The 17,721-nt window shown below is 40.4% G+C and overlaps 1 protein-coding gene across 1 annotated transcript in view; it reads left to right on the forward strand.

Annotated features, from left to right (window-relative positions):
* The window catches only part of LOC106928785 (receptor-type tyrosine-protein phosphatase U-like), a 150,740-nt gene extending 133,895 nt beyond the window's left edge, over positions 1-16,845 (forward strand). The window contains exons 23-31 of the mRNA XM_088009932.1: positions 95-211; positions 360-514; positions 4,458-4,593; positions 6,008-6,157; positions 8,359-8,673; positions 10,915-11,040; positions 14,671-14,828; positions 15,162-15,297; positions 15,922-16,845. Of these exons, the coding sequence (XP_087866058.1) occupies positions 95-211; positions 360-514; positions 4,458-4,593; positions 6,008-6,157; positions 8,359-8,673; positions 10,915-11,040; positions 14,671-14,828; positions 15,162-15,297; positions 15,922-15,984 (1,356 nt within the window). The 3' untranslated portion in view covers positions 15,985-16,845. The remainder of the gene's footprint in view (positions 1-94; positions 212-359; positions 515-4,457; positions 4,594-6,007; positions 6,158-8,358; positions 8,674-10,914; positions 11,041-14,670; positions 14,829-15,161; positions 15,298-15,921) is intronic.
* Positions 16,846-17,721: the final 876 nt, after the last annotated feature.

Genomic DNA, 17,721 nt, shown 5'->3' on the forward strand with positions numbered 1-17,721 from the left:
AATCTGTATATACTTTGTCATTAGATACTGTAACTAGTCTGCATGATTCTGCCATTATTTGCCAAATGTATTGAAATAATTTTGAATTGTCCAGATGAAGTGTTTTAAGTACTGGCCTGAAGACACTGAGCTGTACGGCGACATTAAGATAACGCTACTGAAGACGGAAACCCTGGCAGAGTACACAGTCCGCACCTTCGCCATGGAGCGGGTGAGTCATGTCATTATTTTTAATAGAAACTCTCATCATGTCTGCTGAGTCTGATCGCCTTGCTAACATAATGCCAGACTAACTGGTTTCTGTGTGAGACCACAACTGGTCATTTCTTTACCTGCTGTGTTACATGACTGGTTTCCAGAGAGGCTACCCTGCTAAGCACGAGGTGTGCCAGTTCCACCTGACCTCCTGGCCTGAGCATGGCGTGCCGTACCACGCCACGGGCCTGCTGGCCTTCCTGCGCCGGGTCAAGGCCTCCACACCCCCCGATGCTGGACCTGTGGTCGTCCACTGCAGGTACGTCTGTCTACCTTCACCGTTCAGTTCCAGCTCATCCAACAAATATAGTTGAAATAATTCAATAAACGGTGCGGTTTCCACCTGCTGGTGTCATTGATGGGGGTTTCACAGTGGACCCTCGGTAACACCAAACACACCTTAATATGCATTAATATGGACAGTGGAACCTGTGTTAGTACTACAGCAGAAGCTAGCGTCTACAGTCTTTCTTGTCTCCACTCTTGGAGTTTCAGCCAATCAGCGGCAAGGGAAATGAATGGTGCTCCTGGATTGGCTGCCTTGCAAAAGCCATAGTGTGTTGAGTAGCATTGCACCGGAGTACTTCAGTTCCCCAAGTTGCATTTTCTTGACACAGAACAATCAGCAAAAAGAAAAATGATCAACAAATAACTTCGAGCTACGATCCACAGAAAACACCATGAATTAGATCAGTGTTTCTCAACCCGGGTCCTCACCGCCCCCCTGCTCTGCATGTTTTAGATGTGCCTCTATTCCAGAACAACTGATTCAAATGATTGCATGACCATCAAGTACTGCAGAAGCCTGTTAATCACCCAGAGATACAATTCAGGTGTGTGGCAGAAGGGAAATACCTAAAACATGCAGGACGGGGGGTTCCTGAGGACCAGGGTTGAGAATCTCTGAATTAGATGGTGTGATGGTTAGCGATGGTTAACACTATCACCTGTTCCCCTTATTACCTGTGGTGGCGCTACACCAACAACCACTGAAGGAAACAACATAAAAACCTCTGAAGAAGACACTGAGCGCGACTTCCTTCTTCCCAAAATATAAAGGATCATGGTGTCACGATCCGTGTTTCTGTGTGTTTATTTTTGAGTTCTCTGTGTTCAGTCCTGTTTTCCTGTGAGTCTCTGTCCTGTCCTCCCCGTTGATTGTCTCCCAGGTGTGTCTCATTCCCTTAATTACCCCGTGTGTATTTAAACCCAGCTGTTGTCTGTGTTCCTCGTCGGGTCGTTGTCGTTTGTCTACTGTGTCTTATGTTCGCGCCAGTTGTACTGCTTAGTCCTGGTTTGCGTTAGCTCTCGTCTCCAAGTCCTGTTTATCAGTTGCTACCAGTATTTGGCTGTGTGCCTGTCTCTCTGCCGTGCTGCCTGTGTTTGGACTGTTTGAGCATCTTCATCATCATCACTATAACCTGGGTCTCAGCGTCTCTCCTCACCACCAACAACCCCACTTCATGACACATGGAGTGGAGTGGAGAGTTGAAGGATTTCTCTTTTGTCTTTTGCAAAACAAAATACAACAAACTATTTCTAATTTCTCCTGCTACCTGCAGACTCACACAGTTGTTTTGATTGTATTTACCCAGAATGCCCTGCGCTATAGTCCACTTCCTGCTTTTAGAGCGGTCTCCCGTCCGCTTGGTGTTTACATATGCATTCAAACTCTCTCACACATGCACACACACACACACACACACACACACACACACACACACACACACGCGCGCACACACACACAGAGCTAAAGAACAGCTTTTTCCTCAAGAGCTGTGAAATCAATCGGTCAGCCTTCCATCCTCTCTGCCCCCTGCAGACACACGCACACACACACACACACCCTCATGCTGCACCCTAAGGACTGATTAATACTTTACATAATGACAAATAAAAATCTTATGTCTTTGAGTGGAAGAACAGAGACTGTCTGCAGTTGTTAATATAGGATGAGGTAAATGAATTAACCGTGTGCACTTTTTAAATAATTTTTGTTCTAAACTTTAGATTTTGGATCAAATATCCAGTCTTTTCAATTAAACTTAAACAAGTCCAAGTCAAGTCATAACTAAAAAAAATTTCAAGTCAAGACCAAAGTCATAACAGTCTTTGGTCTATTAATAGCAACAGTAATGACACTTACTGTTAATGAGTAATAATAGTAGTGACTTACAATAGTAATGACTTGAGTCCACACCTCTGATTTTGAGCTGTTAGCATATTTCACCACTGATGAGTCTGTCATATAGTAACAGTAGTCAGTCAGAGGCCTTTTTAGATTTGTTGTGAGACTGACTGCTACTGGAGATCCTTCCTGCCCACAGCATCTCCAGACACAACGACTATTTGAAGTTACAACCTTTAATTTCCCTTTGGGATAAATAAAATATATTTGAATTGAATTGCCTGGAATTTAAACTCTACCTATATTTTTTAAATATTTTTTTCTGACTTTCCATTTGTCTATTATACCTTCTTTGGTCTCGGTCTGTCACAGAGATCCTCTAAATAATACATAAGCTGCTGGTTGTAACGTGATGTCGTGTAAAGACGAGCCTGCGAATAATAATAAAAAAAACAAACAGAAAAAGTGAAAGCTAAGCTGCTATAAACTCCTCCTGCCAATTGTGAGTTGTTCAGGGGAGCCATCTCGTAATAAGCCATCTGCATGAGTAATATACTCAACATTCATGCAAATCATTTTCTCACACGGAAGCCGACAGTTCATTAAGTCTGCAAAAAAAAAAAAAAAAAAGAGTAGGACTTAGCGGTTCTGCGGTTGTACTCCTCTGCAGAACAACAGGCCCATTTTCTCCACGTCTTACACAAACACAACGTCATGACCTGCTGCCTGTCAGTGGAATTACATCCATGTAGCACTAATGATGCAGCCTGACAGTCAGATATGGATCTGACAGCCTGCATAGCAAGCAGTGGGTGTGATGAAGAGTTCAGCATCGGGTGGATGATCTGACGCAGGAGAACCTGGAAACGGTCAGAGGCAGCAGCCACTCTTCATCATCATCATCATCATCATCAGAAAGTGGCTGTACGTGGAGATGTGATCTTCATCATGTCAGCTGAGAGCTGCTGGAGCCTGGCAGGTCGCCGGTTCGCTTCCTTCAGCTCGGCTGGCTCAAAGGAGCAGCAGCCTGGTGTTTCCCTTCTGGGTCCAACTGAAACTAAACCACGTTTCTCCGCGTTTATGACCCAAAATTCATCATCCATATGCTCATGTTACACATCGCATGGAGTAAAAAGAGAAAAAAATAGCTTGCAGAAATCATAAAATGTGCATTGTGCTTATTTAAATTATTGTAGCTTTTTTTATCTTGATTGAAAAACACCAACATTTTTTTTCTCTGATTTTTGATTAATGTACGTATTTATTGTTTGTGTGAATATTTAAAGATTTCAACAAGTAAATCCCAAAGTGTTTAAAAATGAAAATATCTATAGCTGGAACCAGATATTTACATACACCGACTAAAAAGACACTTTTTTTTCTCTCTGTATGAAGTTAAATCTGACCAAACTTCTAGTTTTAACTTGGTTAGAATGACCAAAATTGATGGTCAGAAAACTTTAAATATTATCTTTACATTTTTTTCGAGATTTTTTGCAACTTTCCTTGAATTAAAAAGTTTTCATGCATTCCACACTGGTTGGCCTCCTTTTAGCACATCTCTGTTAATCTATATAAAGTTTGAGGAAGGAAACACAAAAGATTTGACACACGTTTGTCATACAATTTAAAAGATAATTATTTGTGGTACTGACCCAAATTTATGTAAACTTTTGAACTGGAGGAAAGTGACAAAATAATCTCTAAAAAAATATACACAGCAAGTTTTCTGGCATTTAGCAAAAATACATTTTTTGGTAATTCTAAATAAAAAATATTGATAAAAAATATTGACATTTTTTGTCTTTATTTTCATATTTTAAAAAATTTAATAATCTTTGATTTGAGTCTGAGATTTTTTTTCATAAATATTTTGTTTTGAAAGATGTATTCAGGATCCTCTCAGTTTGAACAGTGTGCAGCGGCTCATGTCCTCTCCTCTCCTCTCCTCTCCTCTCCTCTCCTCTCCTCTCCTCTCCTCTCCTCTCCTCTCCTCTCCTCTCCTCTCCTCTCCTCTCCTCTCCTCTCCTCTCCTCTCCTCTCCTCTCCTCTCCTCTCCTCTCCTCGGTAACAGCATGGGCACTGGCCGGACTGGCTGCTACATCGTGCTGGACGTCATGCTGGATATGGCCGAATGTGAAGGAGTGGTGGACATCTACAACTGCGTGAAGACGCTGTGCTCCCGTCGGATCAACATGATCCAGACTGAAGTGAGTGGGACGGCGGGGACGCTGTGGGATGGGCCCTGCTGACGGGTTTGACCCTGAAAATATGAAGCAACTGCAGAAACACGCTGGGGAATTTCTCTCGCTTCCATTTCAATGATCTTTATCCTCAAGAAAAGCTTTGGAAACAGTGTTCAGCTGTGTATGGATGAGCTCAAGTTTATTTTTTTTAAAAATGGCTAAAATCTCATGTCTATATGTGGCTATTTTTTGTCCATAGACCCATTGACAGGTTGGTGATAAAACACAATAATAAATACAGGGATAAAAACCACATAACACAACAGAATAGAAAATGGATAAAACGTTAAAATCAATACATATTTGCATATAATCGATCTTAACATGCTTGGCTTTGCCAGAGCCAGTTTCTAAGTGAAAGGTCCTGATGTTACTCTGACTTTATTCCAACTGTGGAAAGCAAGACAGGAAAAAGTAACTTGATAGAAATGGAGCATAGGCAACAAATATTTTATAAATTGAGGTAAAATCTTTATATTTTTGCAATGTTGCTCCAAGTTAAATGTTTTTGCCTATGTTTGTTTCTCCACTATTAGCACATTGTGGAGATATTACTTATGGTTAATTGACAGCACTAAGCTCCTCCTCCTGGCTCTGATTGGTTGTTTTTGGTGTATTTCTTCATAAGGTAATCAATCTTTTCACAGATTATTTGTCTCATATTGTACATGGTGACAGTTTTAACAAATATATTAAGACATTGTTTATAAAAGTTGCACTCTGCAGCTTTAACAGGCCTGGAAAATGGCACGATAAAACCCAAAACATTTACATTCTTTTTCTATTAAACATGTATTTCAGCTGCAGCTCCATCCATGTTTGTGCAGACACATGAAAGCAGATAAATGCGGTGAACGCGGTCTGGTGCTGTGAATGTTTCCCTGCCTTTCTTTGTCCCAGTCTCCTGGTTAATTGCCCGACTCTTGATGTTATTGAAACGGCGCCTGTAGGCAGCATGTGGCTTTTCTGATACGAGTCCTGCACGTTTTTGTTTTCCGGGTCTTTTTTATTGACAGTCCTGTGCTTGGAAGTAAAGCGTAGGCACGGGGAATGTGAGGAGTTTTCTGACAGTTGACAACTATTCATCAACATTCGGCGGCGGTAATTAAATTGGCCATTGTTCACGGTGAGTGGGCCTCGCTGCGGCGAGCAGGGAGGGGCTGAACCTCTGAATACTGTCTGTCTGTCTGTCTGTCTGTCTGTCTGTCTGTCTGTCTGTCTGTCTGTCTGTCTGTCTGTCTGTCTGTCTGTCTGTCTGTCTGTCTGTCTGTCTGTCTGTCTGTCTGTCTGTCTGTCTGTCTGTCTGTCTGTCTGTCTGTCTGTCTGTCTGTCTGTCTGTCTGTCTGTCTTTCTGTCTGTCTGTCTGTCTGTCTGTCAGGAGCAGTACGTCTTCATCCACGATGCCATACTGGAGGCCTGCCTGTGTGGAGAAACCGGCATCCCCGTGTCTGAGTTTGCTCCTGCCTACAAAGAAATGCTGAAAGTGGATTCTCAGAGCAACACCTCGCAGCTCAGAGAGGAGTTTCAGGTGACAGACATTCCCTGTTCAAACCAGATGGTTTTGTTTTCTGGCCGTTTTTACCAGATTTCACTTGGTATTTTGTAACTCTTATATAATCCTTTATCATGGCAACATTTCTAAGCAACAACATTAAATAACATTAAATCGGCAGTATTATGTAAAATCGAGCTTTACGTCATGTTATAATATTATTTTCTCATCCAAAACAAACCTGGAGTGTCGCTTTGAATCTTTCATGTGTGTTTGAGAAATGTTTTAATCTCCACGGCAACCATTCTGTTGCTGTGGGTGAACGTAGCTCTGCCTGTGAGACGCAGCCCCTCCTCTCACAGAGTGGTTCTCCTTCACTCAGATCCTTCAGACTAGCCAGCTGCAATTAGCAAACACCTGTTAGAATCTGCTGATCTCATTATAGGAGCTACTGCTCAGTGAAACGCTGGTTGTTAAAGGGTTAATAGAGGAGCCATGTTATGATGACTTCCTGAAGGCGGAGTTTCAGGAAATGCAGGAGTTTTTAAAGAGACAGAGGTCCAATTTCAAGGCATTAAATTACAAAGTAAAAATTTTTAAGTCATATTTGATATATACAGCATTTTTATAGCAGCAGAAACTAACATAGATGATTGGGCTATAAACTGGCCATGTGTGCCTGGAAAATACACAATACTGCCCCTTTAACAAGATTTCCTGATTAAAGTATCACAGGTTTGCATTTTACACACTGAACGTGTTGATATACTGCTTTTAATGGCATTTGGAAAGCAGGATAATGAAAAATGTTACTCTTGGCAAGAAAAGTCTGTGCTGCAGTGGGGTTTCTGAACTGCAGAATTTGCACTTCATGTCACTGCCAGTTAAAAGCCTTTATTAAGTCTCAAAAAGGAGGTTCTTGTATTGGTTCTAAGAATAGATTCAATGCACACCCTCATTTATGATGTATGTCCTTAAATAACTGCTTATCGATTTATTCTAGTCTTGTGGATAAGTCAAAAATGTTCCAATTTATGTTTTTTTTTCACTTATTTAATTCATTTATTTAATTCACTCATCTCAGTTTAAAGTGAACATACATTTCACATGTTGATATAAACAAGTTTTGAATGAAAAGAATTTGGTGGAAAAGAAAAAAATCTCATATAGTTTATCTCTTCTCTTTTACTGCAGCATAAGCAGCTAAGCACCGATCATCCATATTGATGCATCTTTAAACACATACATGAATCAAGTCATACTCCATGTGTTTTTCTGAAGACTTGCAAAATGGACAGAAAAAAGACTGAAGAGTAAATTAAATAGCTGACCTGGTGGTAGATAGACATCACCAAACTTTTGTAGAGCATTTTTTAATGATTAAAAATTGACTTTAAATGCTGAAAGAAATGTATGTATACATTGTCAATAAAAAACAATTTTTTTAGATGGCTTCGTTTATTACCCAAAAATCTCTGTAGTAAAACAACCAGAGCTACAAACATATGAAATGACCATAAAACCTCTTAGTGGACTTTTCTATTCACTAACTTTATAAGCTTTGTGTTAGTGACCTCTACAGTGACCTCTGAGTCTATTATTATGTTGACACTCCATGACTGATCCAAACATGAAGGACATCGGTTTAAAGCCTAACTTTTTTTATGTTGTTGTTTTTTTAAGATAGAAAAGTATAAAATATTCAGACTAAACTGAGATTTTCCAGGGATTTTTTTTTCTTAGTTTCTTTTTTGCTGCTTTGAAACTGCCTGAGCTAGAACTAACTCTTACACCTCGTCCAAATCAGAGGAATGGAATTGAAATAATAATAATTATTATTATTTATTATTGTCCAACATAGTTTTCTTTAAGTGGTAGAAAAACACTTATGTTTTAATACATCTAAGCAATTTCCTTCTTAACAAACTGAAACACTTTAACATTTTCCAGACAGCATCATGGATGATACACATTACATTAATACCACATTAACACCAACGTTATTTATCACATTTATCATGAGTTATTCTTCATTCTGTTTCTAACACATTTGCTCTGTTGTTCATCAGTGACTATGAATGCTTTCCTGGCTGTATGATTTAAGTTTGACTCATCTGGTCTTAAAGAGACAGTGCATCATTCACATTATCTTTTTAACCTGAATCGTTCACCGAAAACAAACGTGTCCTTTTTAATGACCTCTCCTCCTCTTCTTCTCCCCCTTTGTTTGTCTCCAGACGCTGAACTCGGTGACTCCTCACCTGGACGTGGAGGAGTGCAGCGTCTCCCTGATGCCCAGGAACCGGGAGAAGAACCGCAGCATGGACGTTCTGCCACCGGACCGCTCCCTGGCCTTCCTCGTCACCACCGAGGGCGAGAGCAGCAACTACATCAATGCAGCGCTGGCAGACAGCTTCCTCCGACCCGCTGCCTTCGTGGTGACGCCTCACCCGCTGCCCGGCACCACCACCGACTTCTGGAGGCTCATATACGACTACAGCTGCACCTCGGTGGTGATGCTGAACCAGCTCAACCAGTCCAACTCTGCCTGGGTAAGATCAACCACTGACCTTAACTCAGTGTTTTACCTGTGTGTGTACCTATTTAAAGTAGCGATTATTTTAGTAATTGAGTAATCAATCAATTATTCTGATTATTAGTCAAGTAATCGGATAAAAAGTTGTCCCGGTTTTGCAGTGGCTGCTTATGCTAGTAAAAGAAATAATGAAAGAAAAAATGCTCGTAAAAAACAACTGGGTTCCTTTTTTATTTATCACTTAAACTGCAATATGTTTCAGACATCACTTTTAGTCTCCAGTTTGAAATATGACAAACTTTTCTTAAAGTGCAAAAACAGATGAGAAATGAAAGATTTCACATTAACATTTAAAAATTCAAAAGCAAACTTATATTGGGGCATTAGTAAAACTCAGCCTTTTACATCACACTTTACTTTCATTAAATAAGAAATGAAATTAAAATCATGTGAATAAGTTTGTTCATACAATAAGTCTTTAAAATCATGTGCACCATTGTCCTCCAACTACTTCCTGTTGTCTTCTTCTTTGTGGTTTGCGCCAGCGACAACTTCCTGTTGTTGATCATGCGATGCATAAAACATGTTTTTGTTGTAGCTCTGCTAAATAAACCAATTTCTAAACAGCCAAAAGAGCTCCTCATGCTAACACCAAAATATTTTATCGAAAAACGAGAGTTTTTGGAAAATGGCGAGTTCCATTAAGTGAATTAATTTTTAAAATGTCAAATTGTTTAATTATATTTTTCAATGAAAACACAGCTATTGAAGTTACTAATGCTGAATCTCCTCCAGCACCACTGCCTCCAGCTATCTGAGGTTAAGCATATATCAATTCTAAAATTTTTGTTTGAAAACTGTTTATTTATAGATTTTCTTTATTATATCTAATATATTTGAAAAAGAAATGCAGTTTGGGAAACTGAGATAACTATGCACAATGCTACTTTTCACTCTATTGGCTAATGTTTGTAAATCAGCCAATCCAGGAGCAGCATTTCTTCTTCTTGCCTCCAATAGGCTAAGAATGTTGAAAAGGAAACTGTAGCTATCAGCTTCTGTGTTCAGACTACGATGATTTCCACAGTACGTCTTAATGCATCTTAAGGTATATGTTGAGTTTGAGCAGTTATTAATGAGTTAGATTCTCTGGTATTCACAGATCTTAGATAGTCGCGTGGGTTATTGTCCTTAAACTCCATGAATACGAAGTGAAACCAGCTGTAGCATGTCAGGACGGACGGGTGAGACAATGTGGAAGGAACCAGGAAACCTTCTCCTGGTTTAGGTTAACCTAAAGAGCTGCTGCCCTGCGTGACTCACAGCTCAGTCATCTTGTTGTTCTCCACTCTGCATTAAGGCCCCCCGTGTTTAATTTGCCTTCACACCATTGACTTGCTCTCATTCCTCCATGTTGGCTCTCGGGAAGGTTTGTTCAGGCGTCTCCCTATCGCCGCCCTGTCAGCGTGTCATGTCTCATTGCTGCTCAACATTTCCACCATGCCTGTCAGCTGCAGCCTGCCCTCCTTCCACTGTCACTCCCTTCTCGTCTCCTTCCCTCCGCCTCCCCGTGGATTACCAGTTTGCCCCTCAAATATTCGCTCTCTGGCTCAGTTTGTCCTCCTGAGTTGGTGGGAGGTTGGCAGGTGGAGGGAACACGGCTGTCTGTCTCCTGCCTGGATGTATAAATATTTATCTCTCTTTCTGCTCAATGTCACCTGCTAATACCCTTCTGTCACCGCGTCACCGCTATCACTTCCTACTCCAGGGGTCCTGAGCTCATCCCAAAAGTCAATGCAGAACATGTCAGCGGTTCGGCGGCGGTGCTGTTGTTGTTGTTCCTTTGTGGGGTGGGAGGTGTATTTGAAGTGGGGGGGCGATGGGGAGTCGCATTTGGAGTCGATCCAGATTCTGAGCTGGCTCCTCGTCTCTCCTGGGTACAGTCAAGGTCTCCCACTTCATTAATTTATAATGTACTAATGGTAATGATTGGAACTCATGAATAATTCAAACCTGGAGGCTGATGCCGATGTGAAGAATTGTTCCCATCGTGAGTGCTTCTTTTTTTTTTTTGCTCGTTTAATTTACAGCGTCTGTTTGCAGGTAATCATTGTCATTTAGGCTAATTGTATCTGTTGTCAATACTCAGGTGTCTTGTAAGTGGCTTCCCCATCACTTGACGCTGACATAATGATTTGTTTTGTGGGCTAATGACCTGCTGCCTTCCCTCCCCGCCTCGCCTCCCTGGTCCTGTTAGCCCTGCCTGCAGTACTGGCCGGAGCCTGGGATCCAGCAGTTCGGCCCCATGACTGTGGAGCTCCTGTCCAGGACTGCAGATGATGACGTCATCATCCGACTCTTCCGGATTCAGAACATCACACGGGTAACTTGAATCAGGACTCAGATCTTTATTCAATTTAGTTTGAGTCATTTCTTAGACTCTTTGTGTCGTGGTTTCATTTGTTTCTTATTTAATGTTTATACTGACTGTATTTATTGTGTGTATTGACAAAAATTGTGCAGTTAAGTCATTTTAACCTTGTATGTCTAATCTTTGTTTTTTGCTAGATAAATGTCTTTTTGTCCAGGGACGACAGATACAAAACAGCCTTTTGGCTAATTCTGGCACATTTGCAAAAATTTTAAATTAATGTGCATTGTCCCTACCTAATGAATTTCATTTAATTTGGGATATCACTAAAAGCAAAATGTAGAGCATGTTCACATGTGCAAAGAGTGTTTGGAAATGTAGTACCCTAAAATTAAACTACAATATCTGACCAGAAAAAATCCCTACAAATGTCATATTGGATAATTACTGAATGTGTGGTTATCATTCAGCTATCAACACGTTTTTTAACCCCAACTGTTTCAATGAGTAGCTTCTCATTTCTTAAACAGACCCGTTGGAACATCCTGAAAATATTTTAGTGGCTTTAAGAAGGTTCAGATCACTGACCTGAGGCAGAGAAAACGTGATTTCAGAAACTACCAAAATTAAGTTGAGAACTGTCCAAAAACTGGAAGGCAAGTACAAAAACGTTGTGAATCCTGAATGACTGTGATCGGCGAACTGAAGAATAACAACAGGAGAGCTCAAGGTTGTAAGGTGAGAGTGTTTCCACATGGATGATATAAAGGGAACCAAGGTATTGTGGGACTGTACGACTTTGTTGCTGTAAGAAAACCACTAATCCGAGAGAAAAACTCTTCAATCTGCCAGGGATGACTGCTGATGACATGGGAATATTCTGAGATGACAACACCAGGATTCATATGGCTCACACTGAGAAAGATTCAGGGTCCAGGGAGCATGAGACGTCATTTTCACACATGGATGGAGCCTTTATGGAGTTCTGTGGCCAGACTCCCCCATCATCAGTACAAGTTCTTGGTGAAAAATAAAAAATGCAACACTGGATGGAAATATTTCCTAATCCTCTCTAATCTTCGAGCATACTCAATTACTAATAGGAGAAATGTTAATCAAAACGCAAAATGAAAACGGAGACCTGTCAGTATTGTTCATGGTGTTACATCAAGAACATTTCAGCATTCTTTACCGTTTCCAGGTGTCTCTCATCTAGTCTCTTATCTCATGCCAACAGTCAGCCGTCCCTTAGCGTGGCGAATCCTGACATAGATATAATTTATTTTATTTTATTTTTTTCACTTTAGAGTGTTTGAGCCACATGAGTATGCTTCTGGAAAACTCCTCAGAACAGCTTTCTGTTTTTTTTTACATGGGCTAATTATCTTTTACAGAAGTCAGTGATTTCCTCTGTGACCTGATATATGCTAATTATGCTGATCAGGGAATAAAATGATGGTAGTTAACACCATACAGTCATTTTAAAGCTGGAGGTTAAAGACTGGCCTACGCAGCCTTCCAGTTCTCCTGAGAAGAAGGGTAATATGACATTTACAGTATTTCTTATATGAAGTGTCCAGGACTAAGGATAGCAATGTATAATCTATGATCAAACATTTTTTAATGGCTTTGAAAAATTAAGCTGCAGTAGGAAAAGAACCGTCCAGCATCACTTTTTTACATATGTGATACTGTAACATAAATACAGTTACATTACATAAATGTTGAGATTAAAAAATATTTATTTTTATGAATAAACATTTTGCACTACAATGTTTACAACTGAGTAATCTAGATGCCATCAGAAGTGCGAATGCACTGTGAAACTATCATTATGTTTTAAATATGCAGTTGCAATATTGGACTTTGTGGTCCAGTTCCAGTTCATTTTTTCAATTTGTAACAGGAAATATCTGCCTTCAGAGCATAAATGGAACACAGCTGTGGTGAGAATAAGGACAAGATTAGCTGTGTTAGCATCCTTAGGACTGTCTATGGACGCATTATCACGGCTAGTTTACCTTAAAACTAGCTTTCCTCAAAGCTAGCTTCTGTAAAATTTCTGACATCAGGGTAGCTCCTCTGAAACATCTTTCATTTTCACTACAGCACTAGAGGAAAAATAAAAAAATTTTAAAAATATTTTAAAATATTTTCAGTATATTTGTGTTGATATGCCAGTAGAACATGCTGTTGGCTAGCCTACTTCTACAGTCTCTGGCTTTGCATCTGTCTGTAGCACCATACCGGTTTGTGTTAGATGTACAGTCAGCAGGGATGCTGCAGATTATTACTCGGTTATTACAAAGCTGGAAGACTTCATGAGGTTTCAAAAATTAGTAATGATGTGTGACTTCAGAAAGTTTTATTTTCTTTGTAGCCAGGAAGAAAGAAATTGCAGATCTGAAGTGTAAATTAAAGACATCACTTGATATGTCAGCCTGACAGTGTCAACTGCTAAAGCTGCTTTAAATGTTCACGTTCTCTGAGTTCAATAACGGTTTCGGTTAGAAGATAATTTAAATTCTTACCTTTGTAAATCAAGTACTCCAGCTCCTTGCTGCTGTGGGAGGAATTTAATTTGATTTCATTTATTTTCTCAGAGCTAATGACGCCTGTTGATGGTGACATAAACCGCCGTGTGACCCGGATCCCATCTTGGCTGCTGGAATGGTTTCCAGCATAATAATACTACAAATAATTGTGAACTGCTTTTCTTTTAGCATTGACTTGAAATAAATAGAATTTTCAGTTTCAAGCTCTTAAAGTTTTGACATTTTTACTGAGTGGGATATTTAAAGCTGACTAGAATATTTGTTTGCTTGTGTGGCTGGTTTTGTCTTGACAACAGTTACGATGGAGCAGAACAGGAATGCCTGTTTACACAAATAAAAGGTTTATTTCAGTCTAATTCTGGATAAATCCTGAAGCCGAACCCTGTCTGACCTGCCGGGTTCAAACCTACCGGCCTCGACGTTAGAACACGTCATAGAGGGCATTCTGAACAAACATATCGAGGCTGATTTTTTTTTAAATTTTGCTGGATTGGAATATTACCCACATGTAAATATTGTTCATGAGCTGGCCAAAAATTTAAACTGAACATAATTCAGAAACCAAAAGAAACATTGAAATAATCTTTGTTCCCCAGGTTTTAAATTGTGAAGCAGTGTATTGGCTTTGGCAACTGTCCACCTCTAGGGGGCGCCATAATGGAGATATTACCTTGAAAACAAGCTGATCTAGCTAACTTTGGGAGAGGACACGCAAAAATAAATTATTGAACAAGGAAACAAATAAAAATTAACAGATAGACATGCCTCCTCAACAACAAAAATACTGTTGGTGGGCAGGCCCCACTTCATTGTTGCCATACCAACAGAGACCCCTGTGTTCTGCATGATCCAGACTTAAAATAATAAACCTATACTTGATAATGGAAATCTCACCAAGACTGGATATATCCGTGTGTTCTGGTTTATTTTTCTACTTGTTTAGTGGCTTCTCATGAGGACACAGTAAGAGTCCTGATGATCTTCTTCATTAGTTTATGAAGGATGCAGCTTTTATGTTGTGGGACTTCAAGGACAGAACTGATTTCTCCCTCTTGCCCCCCCCCTCCTCTTTCTCTGACTTGTGCAGCTGCAGGAGGGTCAGCTGGTGGTGCGCCACTTCCAGTTCCTGCGCTGGTCCCCGTACCGAGATGTTCCCGACTCCAAGAAAGCGTTCCTCAGCCTTCTGGCTCAGGTCCACAACTGGCAGCGGGAATGTGGCGAGGGACGCACCATCGTCCACTGCCTGTGAGTCTGCTGGTTCTCACAACCGAGACGTATTACCGTCATAAAGACCGGTCAAAACAACACATACTCTGTTCCCTGATCTCTTCGGCAAAATGTAACTCAGAGTACTTTATTCTGCAGGTCAGCATGTCTCACAGATTCCATCCCACCTCCTGTATTTAAATGAGAGCTTTTCCTTCATCTTCAAAGTCTGCCGTGTGGCCTCTTTTCTGACAGAATCCATGATCCGTGCTCAGTTAAACCGTGACATTCCCTTCTGATTTTTAGGACACCTTTTCTTAGGCCACTCATTGTGCTTTGCTGCTGTCTCTATGTCTGATCGTTTCGGAGCAGGAACGGTGGCGGTCGCAGTGGTACTTTCTGCGCATGCACCATGATCCTGGAGATGATACGACATCACAGCATGGTGGACGTGTTCTTCGCTGCCAAGACGCTGCGCAACTCCAAGCCAAACATGGTGGAGACCATGGTAAACCAGCATTAGTCTCCGTCGTCCATTGATGTTAGTGAATGTGGCTTGTGCGTCAGATTTATGGGCATACCAGAAACGCGTAGGAAAGGTTCCGGCTTGGGACATTTGTATGTAAAAGAGAAAAAAAAAGAAAAAAGAAAGGAATTAATTGTGTTACAATTACTAACACGTTGACACATCGCTGTAATTAATTCATTAAAATGAATGGGTTAAAGTCCCACCTCGAACATATACCTATACATATATACTCTATACATTGTGATAATGCACTAACTTTTCATACACTCATCATTAATGTCATACTTATGGCTTTAATTGTTCTTCTTAAACATTATTTTTTTTAAAAGGTGTATTGATGAGAAAACACATCAATTCAACTAACTATAAAAACAAGAATTGGGCTCACAATCTTGAATTCATGTTGTTTAATCTAAATGATCTCAAATATAATGTGGCTGAAGTAAAAATGCCACTGTTGTGACATTTAGCAAACAGAATCATTCTGATGACTCTGACTGACCAGAAACCCGAGATTTAACTGAGGACATAAGATGTGAACTTCTGGTTTCAGCTGCATGGTGGCCGTTCAGAGCAAAGCCTGATGATTTGTTCTGCTTCCAGGAGCAGTACCGTTTCTGCTACGAGCTGGTCCAGGAGTACCTGGACTGCCTGGAGGTCAGATAGCGCCAGCTGCTTCCATGGCGTCCCTTCTCAAGGAAACGGCCAGGATCTGGGATCCCGCTTCCTGGATCTTTGCCTCATTAGTCCCTAATATACTGCTCTGGTTGGATCCTTCGCCATGCCTGGATGAAAACATTATCAACCCTACAGACCTTAAGAGAAAACTCAAAACTTGTAACATACCACTCAAAACAACTTCCCCCTCTCCCCTTTGATCCAAGCCGGCCTCTTCTGTGCCATGTAACATCTGCCAAACCAGAGGACTTTAACCGCAGAGCTGACTCCGTCCTCTACTCCTTACAGGATCTAAAGAGCTCCTCTGTATCCTGCCTTACTCTGAACAAACACTGAAAAAAGGAACAACAGTTGATGCCATTCGCCGGGTGATATTTTGTGTTTGTAACACTGTAAATGGTGCAATCTGCTGTTGGTGAACATCCAATGTCGTTCTGTACTGTATTTGAATTTCAATGTGGATGAAGCTGACGACCTGAGATTGACATATGGAGGAAAGGGAAGCCGACTTTTATCTGATGGACGTTTGTGTTCGGTGGATCAGTCTCTGGCCTGATTTCTCTTTATTTATTTGTGTATATCGATGTTTTATTTTTCCTCCATCGGATATTTCTAGATGTTTCCAATGTCTTAATCACTGTGTCATTCTCTCTCTCTGTCTGTTACTGGGTTAGGGTTCAGCATCTGCATGCCCGGTCTTAACTGTCTCATTGCAATGTGTGACCCAAGTCTGCTGTAAGAGAAGAATTTGTCGCTTTTTAGGTTTGTATTTATTCAATGTGTTTGATTTTCTAAACAGTGTAAAAGAAAAAAAGCAGGAGAAGAAATAAAATATGCTCCTAACACCAATGTATCTCAAGACGTTTCTCCTAATTTCAGAGTACACTCTAAAACTTCAGGAAGTTGTGATTTCAACCACTGAAGCAAATTGACTCATCATTCACAACTGTTGCACAGACCTGCAATTTTCACCAGTTATCACAACTTTTTGGCGAATCTGATCAATAACCTTAACACTTTCTGTATTTCCTTCTCTCTGACCGATTACTGCAACTCGTCTGAATTTTGACCGATCATCTTAGCCCGTTTCATGATGTCTCTTGAAAGTCGAACCCACATGAAAAAAGCATGGTAAAAAAACACGCTAAATGATAACATCAGCCTCTTTTTTTTTTTTTTGCAAAAAACATTTTCAGATGTTCTGTAGGATCTGCTCTTATACTCTAAATATTTAATTATATTTCATTTTTATTTGGTTTCATTGATATTCTACAAGCTGAACAGAGAATCCACATGGTGCAGTCACACATCAAGCAGATGAATACATGCAGCTTTTTTCTGTTCAGTGACTGTGGCCCCAAGAACTGCATATAAACAATTAAAATATCATAATTCAGCTATGATCATGGTCCTGACTTGTGCATGGTTCAGTGTCTCAGGGTTTATATATTCACCTGAAAGCTGAATCCACTCTCTGAAGCCAACCTGAAAACTGGAATGACAAGCAGCACTCAATGCAGAGTTTTGAAATCGGGGAACATTTCTCAAATTGAGTGGATCAGAAGTCAACAGGACTCTTTGAACGAGGGAGACAGGATGCATGTCCCCCTGGTCTCTACCTAGTCAGAGACAAGAGTAGAGATGATATTCAGATGGGAATTTATAAATTCATTTTTTATCTCCGTGCTGCACTCATGTGCTCATAAAGTTGCAAATGTCTGCACC

Source organism: Poecilia mexicana, unplaced genomic scaffold, assembly GCF_051168715.1.
Source record: "Poecilia mexicana isolate PSO_F unplaced genomic scaffold, ASM5116871v1 scaffold_11, whole genome shotgun sequence".
NCBI lineage: Eukaryota > Metazoa > Chordata > Actinopteri > Cyprinodontiformes > Poeciliidae > Poecilia > Poecilia mexicana.